Source organism: Candoia aspera, chromosome 3 (genome assembly GCF_035149785.1).
Source record: "Candoia aspera isolate rCanAsp1 chromosome 3, rCanAsp1.hap2, whole genome shotgun sequence".
Lineage (NCBI taxonomy): Eukaryota > Metazoa > Chordata > Lepidosauria > Squamata > Boidae > Candoia > Candoia aspera.
The window spans coordinates 40,336,775-40,355,030 of record NC_086155.1 but is presented as its reverse complement, the minus strand read 5'-3'; the positions used below and the strand labels follow the sequence as shown (position 1 = coordinate 40,355,030).

The window sequence follows — 18,256 nt, the reverse complement described above, 5'->3', positions numbered from 1 at the left end:
CACACAACATGAAGCTGCGCAAAGGCTCTCCTGGCCACGGCTGCCACCTGCTCTTCAAGCAGGAGTTGTGAATCCAGGAGAACCCCCAGGTTCTTTTGGTCCTGACTTCTGGTTTCTTTTTTCACGTCCACTTAGTTATGAGTCACGATTGTCAACATAGTGCCTTGATTCTAATGCCTTGGTTCTTTAATATATTATCTCAAAATGCTTCCTATGACTCAGGCCTGGCTTAGTTTAGAATATACCCTTTGTGTGTAACAGAATACCATGCTTAATAAATTAGAGCACCCATAGTGGAAGAAGGTCAAGGTAAAAGGGAGCAACAATACATCCCTAACCCTATGAGGTGCATTCAGAATATGTGTCCTTTGCTACTAGAGCTGTTCTTAGTGTATCAGCCTAGTGTGTGTGTGTGTGTGTTTATTGCACTTATTTAGAAATATTGAGATGGTGTGTGGGATTAATCCGTGAGCAAGTCACAAGGTAACCTTGAGAGAACTGGTCAGAGATATATTTCTAACATTATTAAAGAAACTATCGTGTTAAGAGCCTTATCCAAATTGATGCCCTTGGTTTCACTGGTTATCAACTGCTATCATTACCAACCAATAAAAGTTCATAAAGGCTTTTGAATTATGAGAAATGAAGTCCAGTAGATTTGGGGGAACCAGTTTAGGAGGAGTGTGGACTAGTTTCACATATACTTGGAAAAGTAATCCCATTCATACGTTTTGTTGAACTCATGAAAGGTTGAAACTCAGTAAAGAACATGCCCTAAACTGTATAGATAAATGTGTATTATAAATATATATATTTTTACTCCTCTAGGCCTTGGAGCATGGAAATGGGATTGGAGGAATCAAACTTAAAACTGTATGCTTACCTGAGTAGTCTGTTGTAGATTTTTAGCTTCAGGCAACTAACTGAGTCCATTTTGCTCCTTTCCTTCTTTTCCAGACTGTGCAGTTTGTTCAGGGAATTTTTGTTGAAAAATATGACCCCACAATAGAAGACTCTTACAGAAAGGTAAAATATGGGATTTTCAAATTTTGTGTCAGAACAAACCCTTTATTCTAGTTGATGAGCAGATGTAAATTTTATGTCTTATTTGAGATAAAATTACCTCACAATGACCAATAGTTTCCCTGCAATAAAGGTCCTGATTGTGGTCATTGGTTCTTATATTGTACAGAGATAAACATGAGATCATGTAGTTTAATTTTCCCTTTTTTTCCCTGCAAAATGATAAAGACCTGATCTGGACTGGAATCATGGCCCTCTGGGAAAAAGCCTTGATCCCTCTCCCATGCCATTTCCCTGCCAAAAAGTAGACAAAAACTGATATTTGCCCCAAAGGTGGTTGTGGAGTAAAACATACCTATAAGACAAACAGTTTTAGCCGTGATTTGTGGGCAAGGGGTGGGGAAAGGCCTTTGAAAGAAGGGCTAGACCAAGTTTTGCAGTTCTTTGTGAACTGGTTTTTCCTACATTTGTAGTTTCTAAAATAACCAGTCATCTCACCAAAGCCATGACAGCTAATCATGTAGAAGTCTGTTGCAGGCCACGTATGTTATCCCAACCATTATATGGAATGAGATTACAAGTAATGCAGGCTTGTTTTACAATATCAGACAAAAATGTGTAAATTATCATTTATAATAACTCTTTATTTGCAGTATCTTAATACATCGTGTTTATGTGAAAGGAAGATGATATTTAAGATGGCTCTTGCCATAAAAGTACAATTAGAGGTTTTTAGAGTCTCCATGTAGAGTCCCCATCCCTGTAGTCTCAGCAAAGAACTCTAAAACCTTTTCAATTTAAGGTTGACTTATTTGGGGAAAACACCAAGTCTTTTTTTTCAGTATGTGAATTTCCTACTTATTGGAAAAGTAATACAAGCTAACTTTAATTACATGAAAGACTTTTTAAACAATCATTTGGCATGCAACTTTCATTCCCCAATTATCGTTATTACAGTAATTTGTAATTAGAAGCCACAACTTTTTGGAAAACCCGCAAAGTACTTTATAATTTCATTTCAGCTATTTTTACTCTTGATCATAAGAAATGTCAACACTGTCTAATAAAAACTTCCAAAATGACTATTACTATCCATTTGGATATGTATTCCAAAGCTTGGCATAGGGAATGGTCAAGCACATGCTTTAGTATGTTTAATTTCAAATTGGCAACTTGTGGTGGAGCTGAAAAAAAAAAAAACCCAACCTCTTTGTTTTACAAAATATGTTGCCAAGCTGTTTAGATACCTATGAATGAGATGGATCAATGGTCTGAGTAGCTTTCTGTCAACACTTAAAGGAGTTTTGCAGACAAAGGTTGGGTTCATCCATCACATTAAACTGAAATATGGTTTGTTTGGGTTCGGTTTAGCATAATCACCCTTTGTAATTGGGAAGTTATGGCTAATAGTGTATTGTGCAAACTTTGCCAGTTCTATTGAATTCAGTAGAACATAGCTAAGCAAACTGTGGTTTAGAGTGATACACAAAGCATACTGCTGAAAAAATTTCCTACTGTTATTCTACAGGTTGGGTTGGGTGGTCTTATATTGATTAATCTCTGCATATTTGTAAACACTTGTGATCATGAAATGACTCACCATAGTTGTATGGGAAAGTATTGGCATTTTAATGCTTCAGTGGTGTGTCTTCTCCCTTTGCTTTTCAGCAAGTGGAAGTAGACTGCCAACAATGTATGCTTGAAATTCTCGATACAGCAGGGACAGTAAGTACAATCTATAATACATTTTGAAATACTTAATATTTGAAGATGACAGCAAGATCACAAGATTCAATGTTTATTTAGAAGAGACCCATCTTCCTGTCTAATCATGCTTATGATATATTCAAGAGTAGCTCAGGTCATACTGTTACATATTGAAGATTGCTTTTATCAGAATTTAAATCAGAATTTCATGATCTTGGATTTGGATTCCAAATACAGAATTAAAAAATATATTTTTAAATACTTACAGAATTCTGGAATAATTTAGCTTTGCTTAACTATGACTTAATTGTGTCTCTCTTGCTGGACTCTCATCAGACAAAGCCATTATGGTCATTGGCCAGGACTAATGTCAATTGCAAAACCAGGAATATATGGAGCTTATAGTAGTTTTTAATATTGTCCTTAAATTTTCCTGTATTTTAATGCTGCGTTACTCTTTATAGCAGATGTTTCTGTTACAGATTTTATATAAAGTCATGTGTTTCCATAGCATATGGTCTGACTGCAGTTTTCTGAGACTAGCCAGTTATTTCAGCTGTGCTGTGTATGTTTGTGTGAGAGGGAAGAAAGAAGGGTATAGATAGAATATTATACAGATGTCTTTCACTGGAGAAATTGAGGCACATTTCTGTTGTAAAGTAAGAGCAACTCTTAAATTAAGGTTGGAGAATGTTATTTTAGGATATTTCTTTTCATTTCTAACATTTGAAAAAATCAGAAATATTGAAATAATTGGTATCTTTAAAAATACATTTGCATGCTTCATTGGGTTTCTGGAAGAGCAGAGTGGAAATTTCAAATTAACCATGGCACTTTTGTCTCTGGTTCAACATGTAAGTCTCACAGCTAATTCTATTTAATAGTTAATTTTTAAATATATATCTTGATTACAGGAGCAATTTACCGCAATGAGGGATCTGTATATGAAGAATGGTCAAGGATTTGCACTAGTTTATTCTATTACAGCACAGTCCACATTCAATGACTTACAGGACCTGAGGGAACAGATCTTACGGGTCAAGGACACTGAAGATGTAAGTAAATCGGGTTTTTTGCCTTGTGAACCAAAGAATCTTTAAACAAAGCAGCATCTGTTTTTTGTGCAGTGTCTATGTGACTGAAGAACACTGTTCTAAATATTTTGTATGATACAATAACATTCTCAATTGATAGATCATTTCTTTATTTATATGGACATTACTGGAGAGTTAGTCACCAGTGTCCAGCATCTTGAACGGGCACTGAACTCTGGAAAATTGTGTAAGAAAGGGATCATTGCAGATGTATTGCCACTTACAAGTTGACAGTCAAGCTAGATGCCCCATCCTCTCCTCCCAAAGCATCAGCTTCTACTGAACTATGTTGCCAGTGTTCTCAAAGGCTCATTTATTTCCATTATTATTTTTTAGCTAGAGATGTATTTTTCACTCTTCATAAGAGATGTTGTTTCTAGTTACCTTTACAAGTATTAAATAATAGTTGTATAAATGTCTTCACAAGGTTGTGGCTTTTTTTTTTTTTTTTACTCTGTGAAGTTACTGGTAAATTAAAAAATCAAAAGTACTACCAAACATAATTGCATTACATTTTAAAATGTTGCACATAAACAGTTCTTCAACAACTATGGCAACACAATCTTTTTCATTCTAATACCCTTAATCTGAGAAAGTAACTCTTCTAAAATATGATTTAATGACATAGTGTCCAATTCCATTTTGTGAGAAGGAAACTCATTGTGTACTGTCTTAATTCATTCCTAAAAGAATTGCCTAATTCTTTCCAAATGAATTTTCTTCAGATACTTGATGCATATAATATAGGATGTTGTCTGGCCATTTTGCTGAATTTGCTTTATAACCGATTTAGGAAGCAGTCCTATGACTTTTGGCAGTACAAAAGTCCTGTTCTGTTACTGGGAAAGTCTGCCAACAAGATAGTGTACCTCTTGACAGAATGATCCCCGTTGCAGTAGTAAAAACTCAGCTGGATGGAACCAGAGGGATGTTGTAGGATTCTAAGGCATTCTGTTCCTCTGTCAGCTCCCCAGACCAGAAGCTCATTTTCTTCCCCTTGCAGTGGGGAAATAAGAAACATAAGGGAGAAAATTAGAAATTGTGTCCCCCCACCAAACCATCTATTTGAGGCACAATGAGTCTTAGATTCAATAGTCACTATACTTCAGAATATAAATTTTCAGTCCCTCCTCCTGTTCCATTTATGTTTTCTACTACAGACTTTGCCCATAACTCTCCTATGCTGTTTCCTAAATATATTCCTGAATCCAGGTTGTGCTTTTTCCTACATATATTCTTCTGCATTATCTCTTAAGCTACTGCTTAAATAAAAATATTGGTGTACTGTTAGCAGATTGCTAGGAAAGCCTTTGGCCCAGGAGGGATCAGAAAAGTCACACACCAGGCATTTCTATAAATATAATTTTATTTACAGAAAGCAAACATATTTACAGGCTCTCAGTGAGAGCTGCTTAACTCTCTACATGCCGACACAGAAGGGAAACTGAAACTAAAACAAGTCCAGGCAAGTTCTTCCCCCCAGGTGCAAAAATTAACATCGGAAAAGAGGACAATTAAATTCAACCTCTTCACCCGGCCAAAATGATTAGTTACCAGAGTATCCTTAATCTGTAGTAGAAAACATATTAACATGTACGTTTTCATTTTCATTAATATTAATAGCTGTTATTAAGAATCCTGAACTTATTAAGTGCTTATCAAAGAGATAATTATGTATTCTGTGAGATTTCAGAAAGTGGTATTGGCTAAGTGTGTTTCATACAGCTGCTTTCTGTCATACCCTTTATTTATGTATTTATTTTACTGGAGTTTCTATGCTACTCCAAGCAACTTGCTCTGAGCAGCTTACAATCCTGTGTTTAGTTGTAGGATTAAAACCAATAGTTCACTTGTCCTCTGCCTGCAACAGCCAACAGACAGAACTGTTCTGCTTCCATCCTATTAGAATGCTTACCTCTTGGATGTTGTTCCACCTTCCATCCTGTCTCAAAAGGCCCACTGAAAAAGCCTGGTCTTCAGAAACATAATAAAGGTCTCTCCTTGTAGCTGGTAAAGGCTGTTCCAGAGACATGGGGCTTGCCCTGAGAAGGCTCAACAGCAGGGTCTCTAATGATGACATTATTTCAGTGACTAGACCTGTGATGTACCTTCTCTCCCTGAGTGTGTTTGTTTATTTATTTATTTATTAATCAAATTTATCACCGCCCATCTCCCAAAAGGGACTCTGGGCAGTTTACAATAAAACATAAATAAAAATATAGAACTGTAAAACACTATAATACATAATAAAATAAATATAATAAAAACCTCAATGGCTGGAAGTTCTTTATGATTTGCAGGCAGAGCAGGGTCCTTCTAAGAAACTAACCATCCCCAGGAATGGCTACTCTCTCTCTCGTCCCAGGCATAATTACAGAACCAGGTCTTTAGCTGTTTCCGAAAGTCCAGGAAGGAGGGAGCCAATCTCACTTCTGGGGGAAGGATATTCCAAAGGGTAGGGGCTATTGCAGAGAAGGCCAGCCTCCTGGACCCCGCCAGATGGAATTCTCTTGCAGACAGGGTCCGTAGCATGCCCTCTCTGCACGACCGGGTGGGACGGGTCGATGTGATGGGGAGGAGACGGTCCCTTAGGTAACCTGGACCCGTGACATATAGGGCTTTAAAGGTGATAACCAACACCTTGAATTGGACCCGGAAGCATACTGGCAACCAATGCAGCTCGCGGAGCAAAGGGGTGACATGTGCTGATCTTGGGAAACCCAAGATTGCCTGCGTGGCTGCATTTTGCATGAGCTGTAGCTTCCGGATACTCTTCAAGAGTAGCCCCATGTAGAGCGCATTGCAGTAGTCTAAATGGGAGATAACCAGGGCATGAGTTACCGTTCAAAGGGCCTCTCACTCCAGGAAGGGGCATAACTGGCACACAACTGGCACAAAGGCCCCCCCTAGCCATGGCTGCCACCTGCTCTTCAAGCAGGAGCCGTGAGTCCAGGAGGACCCCCAAGTTATGCACAGGGTCTGTCTGGGGCAGTGCAACCTCATCCAGAACTAAAGATGACAATTTCCCAGAAATCGAGGAGCCGTTAATCCACAGCCACTCCGTCATCCCCGGGTTCAGCCGCAACCTGTTGTCCCCCATCCAGGCCCCCACAGCCCCCAGGCACTCGGAAAGGGTGGCCACAGCATCACTTACTTCACCTGGGATGGAGATGTATAATTGGGTATCATCTGCATATTGAAGATACCTCACCCTGTAGTGATGGATGATCTCGCCCAGTGGTTTCATGTAGATGTTAAAAAGAAGCGGAGAGAGTACCGGACCCTGCAGCACCTATCAACACCAACTGGGACTGACCCTGGAGGAAGGAGGTGAACCAGCGCAGAACCACGCCACCCACCCCCAATCCCTAAGTCAGTCCAGAAGGATACCATGGTCGATGGTATCGAAAGCCGCTGAGAGGTCAAGAAGAGCAAGGATGGATGCACTGCCTCCATCTCGCTCCTGCCAGAGGTCATCCATAAGTGCGACCAATGCTGTTTCCATCCCATAACTGGGCCTGAAACCTGACTGAAAGGGGTCTAGATAACCTGTTTCATCCAGAATCGTCTGGAGCTGCAAAGCCACCACTTTCTCAACACCTTCCCCAAAAAGGGGAGGTGGGAGACTGGGCAAAAATTGTCCAGTATAGTAGGGTCTAGCGATGGTTTCTTGAGGAGGGGGCGCACCAGCGCTTCCTTAAAGGCTGCTGGGAACACCCCATCTCTCAAGGATGTGTTTCCCATCGCCTGGACCCAGCCACATGTCACCTCCCGCGCTGCTTTCACCAGTCAGGAGGGGCATGGGTATAATTGGCACGTGGTAGCATTTACTGTCCGAAGGATCCTTTCCACTTTCTCGGGTTTAACAGGATCGAACTGGTCCCAGATAACCTGGTAAGTACGCTCCCTGGGTATCTCCTCCGACTCTGTCTCACCCTTGGAGTCAAACTTGGTCTGGATATGAGCAATTTTATCCTGCAGGTGCCCCAAAAAGTCCTCTGCACGGCCCTGTAGATGGATTTCTGACACCCCTTTCCCTAAAAGGAATCGGGTAATCTTAAACAGGGCCGCTGGGTGGCATTCTGCGGATGCAATAAGAGCGGAGAAGTATTGGCGCTTTGCCGCTCTTACTGCCACAAGGTAGGCCTTAATCGCAGCTCTAGCTTGTGTTCGGTCAGGTTCAGTTTTTGTCTTCCTCCAGCAGTGCTCTAGGTGTCTCTTAACCCTCTTCAAAACCCTCAGCTCCTCCGTAAACCACGGGGAGTGCCGGGTTTGGGTGGGCAAGAGAGGCCGCACAGGTGCGATCCTGTCCAAGGCTCTGGCCGCCTCCCTATTCCAGGCAGCAGCCAGGGCCTCTGCTGGACTGTGCAGAAGAAACTCAGGTATAACCCCCAGCTCCCTCTGAAACCCAGCCAGGTCCATCAGTCGCCGGGGGCGGACCAATCGAATGGGTCCTGCCTCTCTGCGGAGGGGGGCGGCATGAGAGAATCTCAAGGGCACCAGGGCATGATCTGACCATGACAAAGGGGAAAGATGTAATTCTCCCTCAGATCATCTTGCCACTGCTCCGACAAGAAAACTAGGTCCGAGGTGAGGCCATTGTCTCTAGTCGGGTCCTGAATAATCTGGAACAGGCCCATGGCTGCCATGGTAGCCGTGAACTCCTGGGCTGCTTCTGAGGCCCGCCCCAAGGAAGGCAGATTGAAGTCCCCCAGAACCATAAGGCTGGGGAGCTCCACTGCCAAACCTGAGACGGCCTCCAGCAGCTCAGGCAGGGAGGTTGCTATGCAGCAGGGAGGCTGGTACAGTAGCAACACTCCCAACTGTTCTCAGGAACCCAGCTTGAAGAACAGGGTCTCACACCTGGCCACTTGTGCAGCAGGACCCCTGATGGCCACTGGGGATTCTCGGATGACAATAGCCACCCCTCCTCCCCTGTCCTGAGGTCTCAGCTGATGCCAGACTTGAAACCCAGCCGAAAGAGCAACACCTCCTTCCACGCCCAGCCAGGTTTCAGTAATACACACCAGGTCTGCCCCCTCTTCTGTGATCAAGTCACATATGAGGGGGGCCTTGTTGTTTATTGACCTGGCATTACAGAGCAGCAGCCGAAAATCAGGACAACCACGAGTCTGCTGTCCAGGACCCAGGTTCAAGCACAGAGGGCCGGAACACGCCACAGGTAACAAGCACCGGGGGCCTCTTCCTCTATGATGACCCGCCCTCTGGCTCCCGTCATATCGTCCCCTACCTGTCACCACCTCAGTCACCTGCCCCACCCTACAACCCCCAGGATCTTCAGGTCCATTAGAACTCCCAAGGAGAGAACAACACCCCCTACCAACACAAGCAGGGCAAGCCACGGTATATAAACTGAGAGCAAGGCCCACTCCCTCTTCGCACTGAAGATGTTGCCTAGTCTGGCAATGAAATGTCTGCAAGAAAACAACAAGGCTCAGAGAGCACCAAGGACTCCACTGTGAACATTGTGTTACAAAGAATCCAAAAAGAGGATGTATTTGTTTTACTGCAGGTTTTTCCATTGTTCTAAGTCTAGAAAGTGGAAGACTACATAGTTCCATTGCAGATGGAAATAATTTTTAATAGCAAACGTATCAAGAATTCAGTGGTGGATGATAGAAGTATTGATTTACACAAAATAGCCATTATTTTGGCAGTAACATTTTAGCATTTGATCTAATCTATTCTTTCTCAGGCATTCTAGAGTTGAACTACAAATGAGAAGTGGGGATCTAACTTCCCCTTGTCTGCAATGAAACCACAACATTGTCTGAATACAGTTACAATCCTCTCTTCTAAAGACATGAATGAAGTTCATGAATGAATGAAGGTTCACTTCAAATCTTCTCTGTCAGCATAGGGAGATCAAGGTGGAGACATGGAACTAGAGGACATGTCCCAATCTCTGCCTAACAAATTAGATGCCATAAGGCCAAGGAGGCTTTATTTTGGAACCAGAAATATGTATTACCTTTCCCACTGTATTTAAATAGCTATTCATGAAGAATAACCTCCTAAAATACAGTAAGTGGTTAGAGGGATCTTAGTTGACTTAAATAGTGGCTTAGTTGCATTTTTCTACTTTTCTAATGTTATACCAATCATTATTTCATTTTCTTTTCTCTAAGCTTTTGCTACACATTCTGGCTTAAGTAGCTACATTTTTTTTAAAAAACCCTCCTAAGACTAATCTTCTTTAAAAAAGGGATTATTTTTTCTTGCAGAGCCTTTGGAACCCGATTATTTTTTTAGCATATAGGTCTTCACAAGCCTAGATTTACACTCATGGAATGAGACTTTTATCAGGCAATATATCAAATGAATCAGACTGAAGACTAGTCCCATAATTCTGGTTGTTTCTGATTTTCCCTTTTTGTAGTTATGCATTACTTGTCAGACTTTAATATGCTGAAATGGTCTCATGACCCTAAATTTGTACTGTTGTGAATGGCATTGCCAAGGATCATGAATGACTAGCTCTAAAATATAGTATAATTTGTTTTAATCAAAATGCTTTCTCTTTTGTTTGGAATATTACATTTTCAAAACAGTAAGTTAATAGGCAGCTTGAAGTAAATTAAATGCTAACAGTTGAGAATATGTAACACCACAATGTTCAGACTTCACTTCAGAATTCAGAACATACTCAATTTTAATCATTAGGCTATAATTTGAAGCAGAGGTATACAAGCCAAAATGATGGATTTGCACAAAGCATAATAAGCTTGCTGAGAGGCAGTACATTTCCCACTTGGTCCTATTCAATCTCGTTAATGCAACAGCTTTTGACATAATTCAAATGAATTTTTTCTTTCTCTCCCCACCCCCCCAAACATTGGAGAAGTTAAAATATTTTTAAATTAGAATGATTTTATGCTAAGCATTTTCTCCTAAGCTTTCATATCTCTTTTGGTAGAATAGCTTCAGCTTGCAAGAGATTATTTGCAAAATCCCAGGCTAACATTTTCTCCCTGAAACTGAGCACACTTTGATCACTCTGAATTAAATGAGGCTTTCAGAACTTTCAGCAAATTGTTAAAACCTACTTCTGATTTTTCCTTGTTTTGATTATTAAATTTACATTACTGTGATTATATATTAAAGGATTTCATTATCAATTACAGATTGTTGAACAAGGAGGTTCTATTTTCTTCCTGTGCCAGCCAACAGTAGATCTCTTTTCCTCTACTTGCCTCACTTCCTTTTAAAGCTCAGGCAACATTAAATTAGTAGCTAGATATATTAAGGCTCTCTCTCTCCAGTGGAGCCTGGATCTAGGAGTATGAACTGCCTCTCCTGTTCTTGCCTATGCAAAGAAGGGCCTGGAGCTTTATTTAAATGTACCAACAAATACCAAATTATCTTTAATTTTGCAGGCAGCCTGATTTGGGATTCTAGTCTTCATCTCTTTCCAGAAAAGTTCAAATGTAGTTTATAGTTCGAAAATTATCTTAACATATGGCAAGCATCAACCAGGTGTGGGGATTTTTCTCCATCTTCATCACTTACCTATCCCTCTCCCAAAAAAGCAAATTTGGCCAATGTGTGACAATGATCTCTATATCTGTGTAGCCGCCCAAGGTTGGAAAGTCCACCACATTATCATTCTCCACAGGCAGACATGGATTTTCCCATGCCCTGCCCAGTTTAGCCAGGCTTAAAAAAAAAAAATGCTGATAGGGCCATTATTTATAGAGGTCATCTCCTTTTTCTTCCCACTCTCCTGTTCTGTAGGTCAGGTTTTAATTGTAATAACCAGGCCAGTCTTATGTATGTTGCATCTCATTTATCTAATAATCCAGTAATGGAGAATAGTTTTTGCATTTGCCCCTGAATGTAATAGAGGAAACAACTCACTTAGATGTTCATTTTATAGACTTGCTAGCAGGTACATAATTGTTCTTGCTCTCAGATTCAACCTCATTTAGGTTTTTGTTCATGAACTTTAAATTGTCTGCACTCACGCCAACTCTCAGAGATAAGTTCTTTTGTAATATCCTTTACCTTTTAATTCCAGCTCCCAGTTCTACAATAAAGAAATGTCTAGGTTACATTTCATAGATTGCATTCTCATCAAACTGTAGGACAAATGTCATGGAAGGAAATCCTTTGTAATTTCCTCCTTTCCCACCCTAAACACCCATAATTTGGCAGGGTCTTTATCAGGGTCTACCATTCTAATATATGAATGGTATATCAAACTGGGGGTGGGGATTAGAATCTCATTTTGACTGTCTCAAAACTGGTGTCAAAGATTGTCTCCTTTTCATAAACTCATCTGAATTTATAAATCCCCTTTTGAGGTTATCTCTTTGGATTGAACTGCAGAGCATGCAAATGTAATCTAATTCAAACAAAATGTAATTCAGTTTCAGATTGAAGCTAAAATTCTGACTGAAATCAGAATATCAAGGACTCTAGCACTGAACGTACCAGAAATCTTACAGAACACATCTCCTCAGAAAGTCATACTATTCTTACAAATTTCATTCTATTGTGTATTTGTGTGTCTGTGGGTTTTGTGTTTTTTTTGGCAGGGGGTATTTGTTTCATTTTTTTAAATAGCCATTTGTGGATTGTTTACTGTAGTCATTGGCTTCCAGAATTGTGTTTTGAATTTTGCACCCTCCAAAATAGCTTGATTTTGATCAGTCAATATTTCAACACTTTCTTTTAAAATACATTGTTTGCTTGTGTAAGATTTTCCTTTTGATCTTCTCTCAGGAAGTGGTCTAGTAGAGGAACAAAAGATTTCTGCTGGTGGACAGAATTAATAGTAATGGATTTTAATGTGCTCTGTCCCACATTTCGTTTCTGCAAACATGATTTGTCAGTAATAGTGATTCTATTATAGAATTGCAGAACAAATAGCTAGAGATGTCCACCTTTTATAGGATCTCTTTTTTGGGAAAGAGGGATATATTAATATCTATCTAACTTTTCCCCCGGGAGCTTAAAACAGGGCAGTCTTTTTAATTTTATGCCCACAACAGCAATCCTGTGAGGTAAGCTTGAGTGAAAGAGCGTGATTGGCCCAAAATCACTTGATGTGTTGAGAGGGAACTTAAATATCCTTGGTTCCAAATTCATCACCTCAGTCAGTATGCTACCAGACTTCAGTACAAACTCCTTTGGGACCTTATATCTCAATTCAGTGAAGACTAAAATTGAGGGGACTTGTCATGTTCACTGTTTCAATGTGCTTGGTACATCGTAACGTTTCGCATGTCATTAGCCTGATACGTGTTTGATCTTAGAAGGGAGGAAGATTCCTCTTCAGGGAGTTCTTATCTGTTGGCTGCTGGGTTGGAATGTATTTGGGTTATCTCATGTATTCAAGGTTGCTTTCCCAGGATGTGTAGAAAATGGTTACCAGCACCTGGGAGGGGGGTGGTTGCTATGGCTGGTAGGGGGGAGGGATTACGTTTGGAGCCGAGGGTTTTTAGTTTGTATTTGGCGCGCTTTTAGTCATTCTCAGCTTTCTCTGTAACTGTCATCATTTCCCTAATAAATCAGATTTCATTTAAGTAACCTCTTGTGAGTCTGAGTGTTTGGGATAGGCAACCATTACATAAAGCTGAGAATCAAAAACTTCAACTCCTGCTGGCCCCTATCCAGGAAAAGACAAGTTCGTCCGATCCTGTGAGGGAGAGTGCTGGCGATGACCGATCCAGATGTGCTACTCATGGAGAGTGAGGGGTCGAGTGAGGGAGAGCCAGATTCCACTATGATGCGCCCCGACAGAGCCCCCCTGGGAGAACTCTCAGCGATCCAGGAGGAGGCGAGTTCGGGGTCTGAAGGGGAAGCTACAGGCATGAAGACCGCGCCAGAGACCACGGTCACGACCCCGGGCGAACTGGTCACCTGGGACGACAGTCGGGGGGACTTCTTGGAGGCGAGGGGCTCGTCCTGGAGGCAGAGATACCCGCTGTTGCCAACGGTGGTACAGGTGCCGCCGAGGGGGGACTCCCCCACTCCAGACCGGATCCGGGTGCTAGAGTCGAAGATGGACTCCCTGGAGCTCATTCTGCAGAAAATGAGCATGGACCTGAGTTCGCTGAAAGAGGTGCGGGAGGGGTCAAGTCAGCAGCACTCCACCCCGTCCTCCCAGACACAGTCCCCAGAACGGAGAAGGGGAGCTCGCCCAAAAGAGGGGGAACGGGCTCCCAGGATGGAACTAGCGTCGCCGCCCGTCCCTGAGCGGAGGCGGGCGGGACCTGTCAGAGCAGCTGAGCCGCCAGTGGGGGGACGCAGCCCGTCGGGCGGAGGATTGAGGGACTTCTCTGTCAAATTCGACGAAGACCCTACAAAACTCTCGTTCTTCCTGATGAATGCCAAGGTGTACATGGAAGAGTGGGGGTCGCTTTAATGATCGGAAAAAGCGAAAATTATTACCATTGCCACCAAGCTGAAGGGGCGGGCAGCAGACTGGTATGTACAGATGTGCCAGTCGGAAGCCCCTGAACTGGAGAAATTCGACGAATTTCTCTGGGCTCTGCAGCATCATTTTGAGGATCCCCTAGCGAAGGAGCGGGTGAAGCGTGCCTTGAAAGAGCTCAAGCAGGGATCGAGAACTGTGGCTGACTACGCGCTGGAATTTAAAGCACTAGCGGGGAAAATGGAGGATTGGTCGCAGGCAACTGTCATAGAGCTGTTCAAAGTTGGTTTAAACACCGAAGTGCTGTGCTGGTCGCTGGGGCGAGATGACCCTGACAGTTTGTACGGGTGGATCCAGCTCGCTGGAAAGGCTGAGCATGCCCACGAGGTGTTTGCACAGAGACGAGCAACGAAGTCGGGGCGAGATGGCAAGCCCACCTGCCCCTCGGGCTCCTTTGCCCCTCGGGCTCCTGATCCGGTCAACGTTCCTGGGAAGAGGAGAAGGAGCGACGTTACGTGAAGGGGCAGTGCCTGCGTTGTGGCAAGGAGGGGCACCGCGCGACGGCGTGCCCACGGGCGAAGGGTGAGGATCGGCAGGTGAAATCGACTGCGAAGTCCCCTTCCCTACCGAGGAAAATGAAAGCAGCTGTGGCCGACAGTGAGCTGGAAAGCGTGCTGTTCTACGGGGACGAGGGTGAACCAGAATTGCTACAGCCGGCAGGAAACGCCAGCCACCTGCTCTAAAGGGCGCCGCAGGGCAGGTGGTAGAAGAGGGGCACGAGCCGGTGTCGGTGAGTGGCAGCTATCGCATTCTCACTGTGAAAGTAAAATTGGGATCCCGTTCGAAGACGATAGAAGTGTGGGCGATGATTGATTCTGGGTGCTCACGGTGCTTAATGCATCCCGACGTAGCCGCCTTGGAGTTACCCACCTTTCCATTGCAACGACCCATTGCTTTCACCCAATTGGATGGGTCCATGGCCGGGGGCAAACCGGTCACGCATTTTACCGGTTTGGTAGCCTTGCAGATGGGTAGCCACCGGGAAGGGTTGTCGTTTGTAGTGGCTCTGGTGGGAGGTCCTTTGGTGGTCTTGGGTGTCCCATGGTTGGTCCAGCAGAATCCGCAGATAAATTGGGTCTATCGAACTGTAACCTTTAGGGACGGATTTTACCAAGCACCAGAGGGAACTGAAACCCCGGAGGAGGTGGTGGGGGTAGCGGCAGCTGCGACTCCGCAGTACCCAACCCCTCCTCTTGAAGGTCTACCGGAGGAGTACCAGGTCTTTGCTGATGTATTTGGGGAGAAAGAAGCAGATCAACTGCCTCCGCATCGGAAAACTGATTGTGCCATTGAGCTGGTGCCTAACACCCAATTGCCTAAGCCCAAGATTTACTCAGTGACTCAGAAGGAACTAACTTTGTTAAGGGAGTTTGTGGACAAAAACTTGGCAAGAGGGTTCATTGAACCAGCTAACTCGCCAGTGGGGGCACCGGTCCTTTTCCGCCCGAAGAAAGATGGGACATTAAGACTCTGTACCAATTTCCGTGGGCTCAATGCAGTCTCAATATCAAATAAATATCCCCTGCCTTTGATAAAAGATATGTTATCACATCTGGCAAAGGGGAAAATCTTCTCAAAACTGGATCTAAGGGAAGCCTATTACCGTGTGAGGATCCGGGAGGGGGATGAATGGAAAATGGCATTCAATTGCCCATTGGGAGCTTTTCAATATAAGGTTTTACCTTTTGGTTTGGCTGGGGCCCCTGGGGTGTTTATGCAATTGATCAATGAAGTACCACATGAACATCTGTTTAAAGGGGTATTGGTCTACTTAGATGATGTACTGATTTATACTGAAACTCTGGAAGAACATGTACAGTTGGTTAAGCAGGTGCTTCGCAAACTAAGGAAAGCTGAGTTGTATGCCAAACTGTCAAAATGTGCCTTCCATCAAACACAAATTGATTATCTGGGGTACCAGATCTCCGATAAAGGCATCGAAATGGATCCTGCCAAAATCCAAGCTATCTTAGAATGGGAAAGACCCCGCACCCGGAGGCAACTTCAAAGTTTCCTCGGGTTCAGCAACTACTACAGGTTATTCATAAAGGGGTTCACTGAAATAACCTTGCCCCTCACTGATTTACTTTGGACAAAGGGGGTGGGAGAAACCCGCCAGGTAAAAAACCCAGGCACGCTGCTTAGATGGACTCCGGCTTGTCAGGCAGCGTTCGACAAGCTGAAGGAGTCGTTTACACAGGAACCTATTTTACAACATCCTGACCCCTCCAAGCCTTTTGTTGTTCAGGTGGATGCCTCTGATTATTCTATTGGAGCCTTGTTGTTGCAAGCCGATGGGGCAGGGTGCTTAAAACCATGTGCCTACCTGTCCCGAAAATTCTCTGAGACAGAGAGACGTTGGCATGTGTGGGAAAAGGAGGCTTTTGCAGCTAAAGCGGCTTTGGACTCTTGGCATTTGTTGGAAGGGGCTAATCATCCATTTGAGGTGTGGACTGACCATAACTTGGAAGCCCTTAGTACCCCTCGCAAGCTGAGCTCTAAACAAGTCCGCTGGGCTCAGTTGTTTAACCGTTTCAACTTCAAACTGAAGTTTATCCCAGGAAAAAAGAACTTTTTAGCAGACGCGCTGTCCTGGCAACCCCAGGACTCCAGCGCAGCGCCAGAGGTGGTCAGCACACTGTGGATGCAGCCACAACTAGGCATGCCTGCTGTGACCCGCAGCCAAGCCCGTGCGCAACAGCCAGCCGGCTGTGATTCAGCGCCGCAAGGCACCTTGTCCATTTCCTCTCAATTGCAACAAAAGTTTCTAAAGGAGCAGAAAACTGATACTTGGTTGCTAGCCAATAGAGAGAATGTTACTTTTGATCGGGGATTTGCTTGGAAATCCAACCGTCTCTATGTCCCTGACAGCTTGCGAAAGGAGGTTTTACTCCGTTCGCACGACGATAAGCTTGCTGAGCATTTTGGTTTTGTAAAAACATTGCACCTCATCCGCAGGCAGTTTTGGTGGCCCACATTGCGCAACGATGTGAAGGATTATGTGGCGTCTTGTTCTGTGTGTGCAATGTCTAAACGTAAGGTGGGAAAGCCTCAAGGCTTGTTGCAACCAGTGGCCAGTCCTGCTTGCCCCTGGGAGGAGGTGTCTATGGATTTTATAGTAGAGTTACCTCCTAGCCAACGAAAAACTGTGATTTGGGTCGTAAAAGACTATTTCTCCAAGCAAGCGCATTTTATTCCATGTGTCTCCATTCCTTCAGCACGACAATTGGCCCGCCTATTCCTTGTACATGTGTACAGGTTGCACGGATGTCCATCTCACTTGATTTCGGACAGGGGCACACAATTCACCTCTCAATTTTGGCGGGCGTTCTTAAAGCTTTTGGGTACTAAACAGGCATTGTCCACGGCGTGGCATCCTGAGACTGACGGGGCCACAGAGGCGTTAAATTCAACACGAGCAATATCTGCGTGCTTTTGTGAATTATCAACAGGACGACTGGGTTGACCTCCTTCCCTTTGCTGAGGTTGCCTACAACAACGCTGTTCATCAAAGCACCGGGCAAACCCCTTTTCGCACCATACATGGAAGGGATTTTGTCCCTATCCCTGACTTGCCACAGCCGTCCATCCCGCCTGCCTCGCCATCTGAATGGGCAACACAGCTGGCGGACTCTTGGCCGGTCATCCAGCAGGCACTAGCGGATGCCCAGTTTGCTTACAAACAGCACGCTGATAAAAAGCGTGCCCCTCACCCTGCGTTTCAAGTTGGTGACATGGTATATCTATCTACTAAGTTCATCAAGTCCTCTCAACCTTTGAAAAAATTAGCTCCTAAGTTTGTGGGTCCATTTCCTATTGTCGCACAAATCAACCCTGTGACTTTTAAACTTGATTTGCCGCATAACTTGAAACGCTTACACCCTGTCTTTCATTGCAGTTTGCTCAAACCCCTTACTCGCTCTGAACGCTGGCATGACCAACCTCCGCCGCCTCCTCCCATCATGATTGACAG

The 18,256-nt window shown here is 43.7% G+C and overlaps 1 protein-coding gene across 1 annotated transcript in view; it reads left to right on the top strand.

Moving 5' to 3' along the window:
* Positions 1–18,256, top strand: part of RAP1A (RAP1A, member of RAS oncogene family) — a 105,953-nt gene that overhangs the window by 77,454 nt on the left and 10,243 nt on the right. Inside the window, exons 4-6 of the mRNA XM_063297434.1 lie at positions 958–1,026; positions 2,692–2,748; positions 3,645–3,785. Coding sequence (XP_063153504.1) covers positions 958–1,026; positions 2,692–2,748; positions 3,645–3,785 — 267 coding nt within the window. The remainder of the gene's footprint in view (positions 1–957; positions 1,027–2,691; positions 2,749–3,644; positions 3,786–18,256) is intronic.